The 13,598-nt window shown below is 39.5% G+C and overlaps 1 protein-coding gene across 2 annotated transcripts in view; it reads right to left on the bottom strand.

Moving 5' to 3' along the window:
* Positions 1-13,598, bottom strand: part of TBC1D12 (TBC1 domain family member 12) — a 149,800-nt gene that overhangs the window by 19,963 nt on the left and 116,239 nt on the right. For both annotated transcript variants that reach the window (XM_033225065.1, XM_033225074.1), the window contains 3 exons: positions 10,628-10,708; positions 6,150-6,238; positions 4,497-4,568 (listed from right to left, as the gene is read on the bottom strand). In XM_033225065.1, the coding sequence (XP_033080956.1) occupies positions 4,497-4,568; positions 6,150-6,238; positions 10,628-10,708 (242 nt within the window). The remainder of the gene's footprint in view (positions 1-4,496; positions 4,569-6,149; positions 6,239-10,627; positions 10,709-13,598) is intronic.

The raw sequence follows: 13,598 nt of genomic DNA, 5'->3' as shown, positions 1-13,598 counted from the left end.
TACCTTAGAATAAAATTCTGTGACAGAAATCAAATAAAATATAGTAGTCCTCCACTTTCCCCAGTTTTGCTTTCTGAAGTTTCAGTTACCTGTGGTCAACAGTGGTCTGAAAGTATTAAATGGCAAGTTCCAGAAATAAACAAGTCATACGTTTTAAACTGCATGCTATTCTAAATAGGGTGGTAAAATCTGGAGTGCTCCTGCTCCATCCTGCCAAGGAAGAGAATCATCCTTCTATCCAGCGTAACCATGCTGTATATGCAACCCACCTGCCTAGTAGCCATCTCGGTTATAAGATCAACTGTTGTGGTATTGTAGAGCTTGTGTTCGAGTACTGCTTCTTTTACCTAAATTGTTAGAAAAGTGTTATAACTGTACTACTTTATTATTAGTTATTGCTGTTTATGTCTTATTGTGCCTAATCAATTATATCATAGGTATGTACGTATAGAAAAAACATAGTATCTATAGGATTCTGTACTATCTGCAGTTTCAGGACAAGTACAAAACCCTATATAAGCCAGGCACGGTGGCTCACGCCTATAATCCCAGTACTTTGGGAGCCCAAGGCGGGTGGATCGCCTGAGGTCAGGATTTCGAAACTAGCCTGGCCAACATAGTGAAACCCCGTCTCTACTAAAAATACAAAAAATTAGCCAGGCGTGGTGGCGGGCACCTGTAATCTCAGCTACTCGAGAGGCTGAGGCAGGAGAATTGCTTGAACCCAGGAGGCAGAGGGTGCAGTGAGCCAAGATCATGCCATTGCACTCCAAACTGGGCAACAAGAGTGAATCCCCGTCTTGGCCAGGCATGGTGGCTCACACCTGTAATCCCAGCACTTTGGGAGGCTGAGGTGGGAGGATCATGAGGTCAGGAAATCGAGACCATCCTGGCTAACATGGTGAAACCCTGTCTCTACTAAAAATACAAAAAAATTAGCCACGTGTGGTGGCAGGCACCTGTAGTCCCAGCTACTCGGGAGGCTGAGTCAGGAGAACGGTGTGAACCTGGGAGGTAGAGCTTACAATGAGCCAAGATAGTGCCACTGCACTCCAGCCTGGGCAACAGAGCAAGACTCCACCTCAAAAAAAAAAAAAAAAAAAAAAAAAGAACAAATTAAAAAGAGCAAAATCCTGTCTCAAAAACAAAAACAAAAAAAACCAAACTTACATATTCCACTTGGTGTCTTGGAATATATCCCTTGAGGATAAGTGGGACTGCTGTATATGGCTATTACCAAAAAGACAAAAGATAAGTGTTGGTGAGGTTGTTGAGAAAAAAACTTGCACACTGTTAATAGGAATGTAAATTAGTATAGCTATTACAGAAAACTCTATGAAGTTCTTCAAAAAAACTAAAAATGGAATTACTATGTGGTCCAGCAATCTCACTTCTGGCTATTACCCAAAAGACTTGAAATCAGTATATCAAAAAGATATCGGCACTCCCATGTTCACTATAGCACTACTCACAATAGCCAAGTTAAGGAATCAACCTAAGTGTACATCAACAGATGAATGGGATGAGAGTGTGTGCGTGTGTGTGTGTGTGTGTGTTTGTGTGTGTATACAAAAGAATACTGTTCAGCCTTAACAAAGGAAGGAATTCTGTCATTTGGGACAACATGGATGGAACTGGAGAACATTATGCTAAGTGAAATAAGGCAAAAACAGAAAAGCAAATATTGCATGTTCTCACTTAAATGTGTAATCTAAAACCACTGAACTTATAGAAGCAGAGAGCAGAATGGTGGTTACCAGAGGCTTGGGGGTAGGGAAGATGATAATCAAAGAGTACAAAAAGCTTCAGGTTGAAATGAGGAGTAACTTTCATTTTTTTTTAAGACAAGGTACCACTCTGTTGCCCAGGCACGATCTCGGCTCACTACAGCCTCAAGAGCCTGAACTCGAGCGATCTTTCCACCTCAGCTTCTTGAGTAGCTGGGACTACAGGTGCAAACCACCAAACCTGGCTAATTTTTTATTATTTGCAGAGATGAGGTCTCACTGTGTTGCTCAGGCTGGTCTTAAACTCCTGGGCTCAAGCGATCTTCCCACCTTGGCCTCCCAAATGCTGGGATTACAGGCACGAGCCACCATGCCTGGCCTGATTTTTTTTTTTTTTTAATCTATTACACAACATGGCAAATACAACTAGTGATTGAGTACTGTACATTTCACAATCTCTTAGAGAGTAAATCTCAAATACTTTCATTACAAAAAAGGTCAAATATTTCAGATGTTGGGCAGATTAACTACTTTGTTTTAATTATACAACATTATATTAAAAAAATCATAGTATCAGTCAGGCACAGTAGCTCACATATGTAATCCCAGCACTATGGGAGGCCAATGCGGGCGGGTCACTTGAGCCAGGAGTTCAAGACAAGCCTGGGAAACACAGTGCCCTGTCTTAACAAAAAATACAGAAAATTAGCCAAGCATGGTGGCTTGTGCCTGCAGTCCCAGCTACTTAGGAGGCTGAGGTGGAAGAATCACCAGGGACCAAGGGACCAGGAGGTCAAGTCTATAGTAAGTCATGATCACGCCACTGTACTCTAGCCTGGGTGACAGAGTGAGACCCTATCTCAAAAAAATAAAAATAAAAAAAGAAAGAAATACAAGTTCAGAGAAAAAGCAAAAAATGTAAAATATTAATGAAAAGCTTGTTAATATATATTTTTTAAATGGACTATGATATATGTAAATTCATTACAGTATTTAAATTCCACTACAGACTTCTTTTCTTTTTTTTTGAGACAGGGTCTTGCTGTGTTGTGCAGGCTGGAATGCAGTGGTCCAATCCTAGCTCACTGCAGCCTGGGAGTCCTGAGCTCAAGCAATCTTCCTGCCTCAACCTCCCAAAGTGCTGGGATTACAGGCCCAAGCCACTGTGCCCAGTCTGGGGACATTTTTTTTTTTTTTTTTTTTTTTGAGACAGAGTTTCTCTCTTGTTGCCCAGGCTGGAGTGCAGTGGCATGATCTTGGCTCACTGCAACCTCCGTCTCCCAGGTTCAAGCAATTCTCCTGCCTCAGCCTCCTGAGTAGCTAGGATTACAGGTGCATGCCACCATGCCCGGCTAATTTTTGTATTTTTAGTAGAGACGGGGTTTTGCCATGTTGGTCAGGCTGGTCTCCAACTCCTGAATGCGTGATCCACCCGCCTTGGCCTCCCAAAGTGCTGGGATTACAGGCGTGCGCCACCTCGCCTGGTCTGCCTGGGGACATTTTTAAAAAACTATAAGATGTCAAATTTAACCAGTGCTAAAAAATTAAATTATTTACAAATAAACTTACAATAAAAAACTTTAAACTTCAGCTTAAACATGTGAAGGGGATACAAGGTGTTCTTACAATTCATTCACAGAATACTTGAGTAAGAGAGTTTAAAGACTGTGCTCAAATCTAACTTTTTCTATAAGGACTATCTGATGATCTTTCCAAATACTACAACCTGCCCCACCCTAAATCTGGCACTTTCCCCCTTTATCATCCCACACTTTTCCACAGCACTTATCTTTTAATATAACATGATTTACTTGTTTGTTGTTTATTGTCTCTTTCTTCTAAACTGTAAGCATTGTAAGGAAAGAAATCATTTTGTTCACTGAGGTATTTCAAGTACCTAGAACAATGCCTGATATATAGTCATAAGCGCACAATATTTGTTGAGTAAACAAACATAGAAATGAATATGCAACAGAACAAAGTAACTTGTACCAGACAGTCACCCTATAGAGATGTCTAACATTCTTTTATTTTAAGGCAAAAGTGAGAAGATGAAAGTTCTATAACTTCTAGTTAAAAATGGCATCACATCTTTCTTTGTTCTCCTGAAAAATCCAACTAAAAAACAGTAAAGAAAAAAAAATTAACCCATGAGGACTACAAGAATGAAAAATTATATAGTAGATAGTTAACAGTATTTTAGAAATTGTAAATTAAATAAGTGTAGAATGTTAAAACTAAAATATCTGCAGAGGAGGAAGCCAATAATCAGTAAGCCAATTCTGCTGTAAAACCCTGAAGGCTTAGAAGCTGAAGTTGTCAGGTACCTGTGAAATTGAGAAATAGAGCTAAAAATAGGATTGGGTGAAAGTCTGTATAAGGAGCAAATCCCCTCCCCTATCCTTTAGGGACAGGTACCTATCCTTCCCTTAACCTGGTAGAACATAGGAGGTTTACTCTCTAGAGGCACAGTCATGGAAAAGAAGGTTAAAAGAGGGGGACAAGGCACCCCCCTGGCATCAGGACATGAAATAAAAGTTTAGAAATTGCATGGTGAAATCTCCCACAGCTCCCCCAGAAACCTGACAGTCTCAAGTACATATAAGTTCAGCAAGAGATGGAAAGATTCTTCACTGGGTAAATTGATATGCCCAAGAAAAACAGACATAGAGATACAGACATTTAGGAGCTAATACAACATAGGATATTTTGATAAAGAGTGTAGATAAAATGCTTACATTCAAAAAACAGATTGAAACAAATACTTACATAACCAACATCAGGTCTGTAGCACGTGTATGCCCCTAAAATACTATGTAAGACATCATGATATGGGCCACCCTTAGGAGAGAAAAATGAAATTTGAAACTGTACAAATAATTCTCTCTAATTTTTATATAACATGTTAATAAACTGTAACATTTCCTAAATGACTAGTTTTAGCATATTTAATAAAAAATATTATAAATGTACTCTGCCAAGATGTTTTCCAAATTATTAATAAGAAATATTAAATACTGCAGATGGGTGCAGTGGCTCATGCCTGTAATCCCAGAACTTTAGGAGGTCGAGATGGGCAGGTCACTTGAGGCCAGGAGTTTGACACCAGCTTGGCTAACATGGCAAAACCCCATCTCTACCACAAATACAAAAATTAGCTGGGCATGGTGTCACACGCCTGTAATCCCAGCTACTCGGGTGGCTGAGGCAGAAGAATCGCTTGAACTCAGGAGGCAGTTGTTGCACTGAGCCAGGATTGCACCACTGCACTCCAGCCTGGGCAAAAGAGTGAGAATCGCTCAAAAAAAAAAAAAAAAGAAAGAAAGAAAGAAAAAAGAAATATTTAGTACTAAATAACAACAACAACAAAAAAGTCAAATAAACTTACTTGATGGATACAAGCTATATAATTTGCCAACAGTTTTAAAATCTTCTAGATTTAGTATAATAAGAGTATGATGAATACAGACTGTTTCATTTTATAAAATACAGCATCAGCAAAAAAAAAACCATTAAGCTACACTAAACCGTGTTAATAATTTTAATCTTAATGGTAAAAATTTTTATCTCATTTTATTTTTATAAATCTAAACATAGAAGAATTCCATGTATAAAGACTTGAATCAGCTGGGTGTGGTGGCATATGCCTGTAATCCCATAATCCCAGCTACTCAGGAGGCCGATGCAGGAGGATTGCTTGAGCCTAGGAGTTCTAGTCCAGCCTGGGCAACACAGCAAGACCTGATCTCAAATTTAAAAAGAAAGAAAAATAAAGACTTCAGCCAAAGGTAAAGTATATATAATGTAGTCATTTCTCTTTCAATAAGGTATAATCAACTTCATAATAGCCGATGTACAAAAAAAACCCATTTCTTCCTATTTTAATGATAATTCTGAAACATTTTAAGTTTTGTGACAAAGTTCTTTATACTTTAACAATATACTAGGCCAAAACATTAATAATTCATATATCTTACAAAATAAAAAGCAAAACAAATTCACTGTAATAAAATTCATCAAGTATCTACTACATAAAAGGTATTAAATGCTATGCTAACCACAATGTATTTTGGTCAGTGGAATAAAAAAATAGAAATTCCCTGGCAGGCGCCTGTAATTCCAGCTACTCAGGAGGCTGAGGCAGGAGAATGGCGTAAACCCGGGAGGCGGAGCTTGCAGTGAACTGAGATCCGGCCACTGCGCTCCAGCCTGGGCGACAGAGCGAGACTCCGTCTCAAAAAAAAAAAAAAGATAGAAATTCCTTTATAATTTTATGACTAGTTTTAGACTTTTATATAAGGTCCCCAGTTTCTATAGTTTTGCCTTTTTTAAAGTAACAGCTATTCATTTAAATAATCTGTTGCCTTGGATATTGACAGATTTTTTTTTTAAAGTAATTACAAGCTGGTTAGAAACCCTCACCTTCTGAAAGATGTAGAGAGATGGAAATGTACGGGATATGTCCAACTTAATTAATTCCAGACTGGCCTCTCGATCAGCAACAGATACACCTGCATTTACCAAGCAGATACAATTTAAATGATCACTTGGCTGTAACAAGTTCAATTTTATAAATACAGAATGATCACACAGCATATGTGTTATTTAATTAGAGTTAAAAGCTGAATAATCAAGAAATTATAAGAAATGTCATATAGCTTTTGTTAGAACTTGTTAGTCTCTTGTACAAAAAAGATAGCTATACATTTATCAGAAAGTTATATGGTAAAAGATTTCTAGTTCCAGTTTTTACAGAAGATAAAGGCAGACCATTATTTCCATGGTAACAACTAGGAAAAAAATTACAAATATCACATTTAAAAAATCATCACAGAGCTATGGATACAAAGACATCAATAGGATTTAAATTCCAGAAAAGTAAGAGGCTTTCCTTGGTGAGTAGATGTTGCGGGAAGTCAGGGAACCCAAACGGAGGGACTGGCTGAAGCCACAGCAGAAGAACATGAATTGTGAAGATTTCATGGACATTTATCACTTCCCCAATCAACACTCTTATAATTTCCTACGTCTCTCTTTACTTTAATCTCTTAATCCCATCATCTTCACGAGCTGAGGATGTATGTCGCCTCAGGACCCTGTGATGATTGCGCTATCTGCACAAATTGTTTGTAAAGCATGTATGTTTGAACAATATGAAATCAGAGCACCTTGAAAAGAACAGGATAACAGCAATTTTCAGGGAACAAGGGAGATAACCATAAAGTCTGACAGCCTGCGGGGCCAGACAGAACAGGGTCATATTTCTCTTATTCCAGAAAGCGAATAGGAGAAATATTGCTGAATTCTTTTCTCAGCAAGGAATAACTCTGGGCAAACGAATGCATTTCCGGGCGGAGGTCTCTAAAATGGCCACTCTATGAGTGTCTGTCTTATGCAGTTGTAGATAAGGGATGAAATACACCCTGGTCTCCTGCAGCACCCCCAGGCTTGCTAGGATTAGGAAATTCCAGCCTGGTGAATTCTAGTCAGACCAGTTGTCTGCTCACGAACCCTGCTTCCTGTTAAGAAGTTTATCAATGACAATGTGTGCCCAGCAGAACATGGACCTTCATTAGCAATTCTAGTTTCACCCTGGCCTTGTGATCTCACTTTGTCTCTCAGCCCTTGTGATATTTTATTGCCTTTGAAGCATGTGATCTCTGTGACCCATTCCCTATTCGTATACCCCTCCCCTTTTGAAACCCCTAATAAAAAGTTGCTGGTTTTTGTGGCTCAAGGGGCATCATGGAACCTACCGACATGTGATGCATTCCCCGGACACCCAGCTTTAAAATTTCTCTCTTTTGTATTCCTTCCCTTTATTTCTCAGACCAGCCGACACTTAGGGAAAACAGAAAAGAACCTACGTTGAAATATCATGGGCTGGTTTCCCCAATAAGTAGACACCAGTGTCCATTTTTCTTCCTAGGGGTATCTGCCAGGTCTGGGTATGGGCTTAGGATCAAGCTTGCCATAGACAAAGTCACTCTGGTTGAAGGAAGAGAAACCAGAAGAGGTACACATGGCCAAATAAAACTGATGTGATAGACAGGAATCTGGAGGAGTCCTGAATGTGTACCTGGTTTTCCCTATGGGACTTTTCTGAATGCAGAAGGCCAGGCTAGAAATACAGAATAAAATCACCCAAAGTCACAAGGACCTGTAATCAAAATAGAACACTTTGGGCTGGGTGTGGTGGCTCAAAGTGCTGTAATTCCAGCACTTTGGGAGGCCGAGGTGGGTGGATCATCTGAGGTCAGGAGTTCGAGACCAGCCTGACCAACATGGTGAAGCCCCGTCTCTACTAAAAATACAAAAATTAGCCAGGCGTGGTGGAGCGTGCCTGTAATCCCAGTTACTCAGGGGGCTGAGCCAGGAAAATTGCTTGAAGCTGGGAGGCGGAGGTTGTAGTGAGCTGAGATTGCGCCACTGCACTCCAGCCCGGGCGACAGAGCGAGACTCAATCTCAAGAAAAAAAAAAACACTTTTTCCTCATCAAGAAATTTGAAACTCAAGATAAACTAAATCTATCGAAAGCTGCAACCTTGCCCCAACCGAGATCAATTAATGGTTGAATTGAGGTGACAAGCCCTTAATCAAACTGCCTAACAGGAAAGAGCAGTTTTCTCTGCAGTGGAAACCTCAGCTTTGGTTTCTACATTCTTTTTATATACAATGTCTGGCATACAATTTAAACATTTAAGATATACAAAGAAGCAGAAAATGTAGGCCGGGCGCGGTGGCTCAAGCCTGTAATCCCAGCACTTTGGGAGGCCGAGACGGGCGGATCACGAGGTCAGGAGATCGAGACCATCCTGGCTAACACGGTGAAACCCCGTCTCTACTAAAAAATACAAAAAAAACTAGCCGGGCGAGGTGGCGGGCGCCTGTAGTCCCAGCTACTCGGGAGGCTGAGGCAGGAGAATGGCGTAAACCCAGGAGGCGGAGCTTGCAGTGAGCTGAGATCCGGCCACCGCACTCCAGCCTGGGCGACAGAGCGAGACTCCGTCTCAAAAAAAAAAAAAAAAAAGAAGCAGAAAATGTGACTTACAACCACTTTAAAGGGGAAATAAGGGGGAAAAACAGCCAACGGAGGCAGACCTGTAGATGATGCAGTATTGGAATTAACAGACAACAACACTATCTATTACAAATATGTTAAAGAAAATATCTGGCTGATATGTGCTAGAGAAAAAAATAATAATAAATTTTAAAGAGAAAATAGAGGAAAAGATGGGGGAAGGAACATGGGATGGGAAGATGAAGAATTTCAACAGAGAAATAGAATGTATAAAAAGAACCAAGTGAACATTCTACAGTTACAAAGCATATCTGAAATTAAAAGCCCATTACACAGATTTAGATTTAATAGCAGACTAGATAAACCAGAAGAAAGCATTAGTGAATTTGATGATGGATCAATAAAAATCAATGAAACTGAAGTAGAGAAAGAGAGAGAAAGAGAGAAAAAAAAGAGTTGGCCAGGCACAAGGGTTCATGCCTGCAATCCCAGCACTTTGGAAGGCCAAGGCAGGAGGATGGCTTGAGGCCAGAAGTTTCAGACCAGCTGGGGAAACATAGAGAGACCCCATCCCTATATGATAGATTAAAATTTTTTTTTCAATTATATAGAATTGTATCTATCCCCTACCTCCCCCCCAAAAAAAGAGTGTAAGAGGCTTGTGAAACACTGTTAAATGGTCTACTATACGTGTAATTGGAATCTAGAAGGAAAACAGGCAAGATAGGGCAGAAGCAATATTTAAAAAGGCAATGACCAAAAAGTTAAATGACACATGCAAATTATAAATATCCAGGAAATAAGAAAACAGTAATCTATGTAGACACTGCTTCTGACTGGAACTCTTCATTACATTCAATTAATTTCTACTGAAGTGCAACTTTCATCATTTATTCTTTTCTTTTAGAGACGAAGTCTGTTACCCAGGCTGGAATGCAATGGTGCGATCTCAGCTCACCACAATCTCCACCTCCCAGGTTCAAGCCATTCTTCTCCCTGCCTCAGCCTCCCGAGTAGCTGGGATTACAGGCACCTGCCACCATGCCCGGCTATTTTTTGTTTTTTTCAGTAGAGACGGGGTTTCGCCATGTTGTCCAGGCTGGTTTCGAACTCCTGACCTCAGGTGATCCACCTACCTTGGCCCCCCAAAGTGCTAGGATTACAGGTGTGAGCCATTTGCCCAGCCTCACCATTTATTCTCGAAAAAATATTTCAGAAGTGAATACTTATAATTTTAATTCTTTTTTTTTTTTTTTTTTTTTTGAGGCGGAGTCTCGCTGTGTCGCCCGGACTGGAGTGCAGTGGCCAGATTTCAGCTCACTGCAAGCTCCGCCTCCCGGGTTTCCGCCATTCTCCTGCCTCAGCCTCCCGAGTAGCTGGGACTACAGGCGCCCGCCACCTCGCCCGGCTAGTTTTTGTATTTTTAGTAGAGACGGGGTTTCACCGTGTTAGCCAGGATGGTCTCGATCTCCTGACCTCGTGATCCGCCCGTCTCGGCCTCCCAAAGTGCTGGGATTACAGGCTTGAGCCACCGCGCCCGGCCATAATTTTAATTCTTATAATTTCAATGCTTCATAAAAATGAGTTTTCAAAGAATGATGAAATAGCTGCTGTCTGCCAGTATAAAATTTCTTTACCTTTTATGTACTTTTAGTTCTCCACAAATAGCTGACATAGCTAAAAGGCCTTAGGATGATACTTACATGAACTCTTCTGTAAATCAAGTCTTTTCTCTAGCCTTGTTTACTGAAAGGGTTATTAAGATTAAATAAGATGATATATGTAAAGTAATTACTACAGCTTCTGATACTCGGTACAAAATCATGCTCAGTAGCTGAATTTTCACCCTAAAATTCTTATATAAAAAAAGAAATCACACCTTCTGTATCATTCTCTGAACTTGTTTCACTGAAACTTTTCCACCGTTCTTTTGCTCTTGAGAGGAAGATTTCATAAAGTTCTGGAGGGAGGGGGGAGAACAAAAATTTATGAATAATAGGAAAGAAATATATTTGCAAATTTTTAATTTTTACTCTTCACCTATTACAGGTCAGATCTCTCTGATGTAGCAAGCATCAAAAAAGTGGCAAATCTAAGTACTTGATTCTACCAAAACTATTCATTATATACCCAGAAATAAAGCAAATTACTGCAGAGCAATCATCCAAGTAGTTACAATATAGAACTAGTATAATATAGTATGATATATACTATATACAATATAGTATACAATATATATACAATATAGTATGAGGCAGAAAGAGATGCTTCTGCTAAGAAGTATCATTGTGGAACAGCAGAAAAAATGATGTTTGGAGTCAATCAGACCTAGATTCAAATTCTAGCTCTGCCATTTACTATCTGAGGGACTTCAAGAAAGTTACTTAGCTACCCTGGAACTCAGCTTTCTTCATCTGTAAACCAGAGAAAAACAACACCTACTCATAGGGTTACTGATGATTAAATAAAATAATATATGTAAAGTTCCTGGAACCTCCTAGCACTTCAATAGATGCTAGATCTTGCTTTCTATCACTCCTGAAACTGGTTTCTCCATCATGATATTGCTATCTAAAGATACTTATATTTCACACAGACTTGGTGTTTTTCACCAACAAACAAAATCTCTACCCCTATCTTTTTAATTTAAGTGCCTAGTCACTGCACTCCCATATGCAGGATCTCATAAAAACTTCAGGACAGGAAAGATTTTAAAAGTTTTCTCAATTTCCAAATTTTATTTGTCTCTACTTTGTAACTAACTATTGCAGATATTTGAAACTACATAAAAATAGGACATTTCAGGGACAGAAGAATAGAAAAAATATGTCTTGCCCAAACACCAAAGTTTATATATTGTCCAAAATAACTTTTCTTGCTTCAATTAATTCTTTTTAAAATTTTATTCCTTTTTAAAGGTAATACATGAACATGGTTTTTAAAAATTTCAAAAAGGAGGCCAGGCATGGTGGCTCATGCCTATAATCCCAGCACTTTGGGAGGCTGAGGCAGGTGGATCAACTGAGGTCAGGAGTTTGAGATCAGTCTGGCCAACATGGTGAAACCCTGTCTCTACTAAAAATACAAAAAATTTAGCTGGGCATGGTGGTGCGTGCCTGTAATCCCAGATACTTGGGAGGCTGAGGCAGGAGAATCGCTTGAGCCTGGGAGGCGGAGGTTGCGCTGAGCAGAGATCGTACCACTCCAGCCTGGGCAACAGAGTGAGACTCCGTTTCAAAAAAAAAAAAAAATTTCAAAAAGTACAAAATAGTATAGAGAGAAAAACAAGTTTCCTTTCCTCAGATTCGAGTGTGGTTATCAGAGCTCTAATTCTTCCAAGAATGAAAATATGCACGCACAAGTATATACATATATATATAATCCTTTTTTAAAAAATTAAAGTGACAACATATTTCATGCACTGATCTGTATCTTACTTTGTTATATTAGAGGTTGTTCCACATTAGTAGATACAGATCTGCTGTTGTTTCTTTTAAACAACTGCATAATTTTTCAAAGTAATGACTATACCATAACAAGTATTCTTATATTGCCAAGAAGTGTATTATTATCAAATACCTAACTAGATATATTTCAAACACACTCTTACTATTCTAATCTTTTCTCCCTTTTATTTACTTTTCATTACTACTAATGGTTTGGAAAGAAAAATATTTTAAAAACTTAATATTCCTATTATTATTATTATTTTTTGAGACAGGATCTTGCTCTGTTGCCCAGACTGGAGTGCAGTGCCATGACCTCAGCTCATTGCAACCTGCCCCTCCTGGGTTCAAGCAATTCTCAGCCTCCCGAATAGCTGGGATTACTGGCATGTGCCACCACATCCAGTTAATTTTTTGTATTTTCAGTAGAGTCAGGGTTTCACCATGTTGCCCAGGCTGGTCTTGAACTCCTGGCCTCATGTGATCCACCTGCCTCAGCCTCCCAAAGTGCTAGGATCACAGGCATGAGTCACCACAGCAGACAAAATTCCTATTATTGATGCCTGGCTCCATCAATGACTACATAGAAGAGATGAATATGTTAAAATTTATACATATAATTATTTGGGGGTTATTAGGTATAAAATTGTAAGTTTTTTAAAAATTTCTTTTTTATTTTTATTTTTTTTTTTGAGACGGAGTCTAGCTCTGTCGCCCAGGCTGGAGTGCAGTGGCCAAATCTCAGCTCACTGCAAGCTCCGCCTCCTGGGTTTACGCCATTCTCCTGCCTCAGCCTCCTGAGTAGCTGGGACTACAGGCGCCCGCCATCTCGCCCAGCTAGTTTTTTTGTATTTTTTTTAGTAGAGACGGGGTTTCACCGTGTAGACCAGGATGGTCTCGATCTTCTGACCTCGTGATCCACCCGTCTCGGCCTCCCAAAGTGCTGGGATTACAGGCTTGAGCCACCGCGCCCGGCAAAAATTTCAAACTGGTTCTAAGACAGTCACCTTCAATATTCTACCCAAATTTTAAAACTGTCCAAAAAACGGGGGGCTCACCAGACAAACCCCAAGTTTTAGAAGTCATAAAATTGATCCAATAACAAAAATGTGGTAATGTGTTTCAAAACATCAAAGGACATCTCTCCAGTAAGATTTACAGTTAAGAAGACCTGCATCTCAGTTCAATTTTATGCTTGGGTCCTCATGTCACACTTACTTTGCTTTGAATCTGCAAAGGGAGAGTTTGAAGCAGGCTTAAAGATGATACTTTGGAGTTGAACAGAGAATACTTTGATTTCAGTGTATATTTTGCTTTCTGATTTTGTGAATTATGATATTATCCATACTCTCAGCAAAATGCACTTTCACTATCATCTTATATTATCACAAATAACTGTTAGAA

This window comes from Trachypithecus francoisi, unplaced genomic scaffold (assembly GCF_009764315.1).
Source record: "Trachypithecus francoisi isolate TF-2019V2 unplaced genomic scaffold, Tfra_2.0 Contig01436, whole genome shotgun sequence".
Lineage (NCBI taxonomy): Eukaryota > Metazoa > Chordata > Mammalia > Primates > Cercopithecidae > Trachypithecus > Trachypithecus francoisi.
Note: the sequence above shows the minus strand (reverse complement) of the source record. Positions and strands in the feature narration are given on the sequence as shown.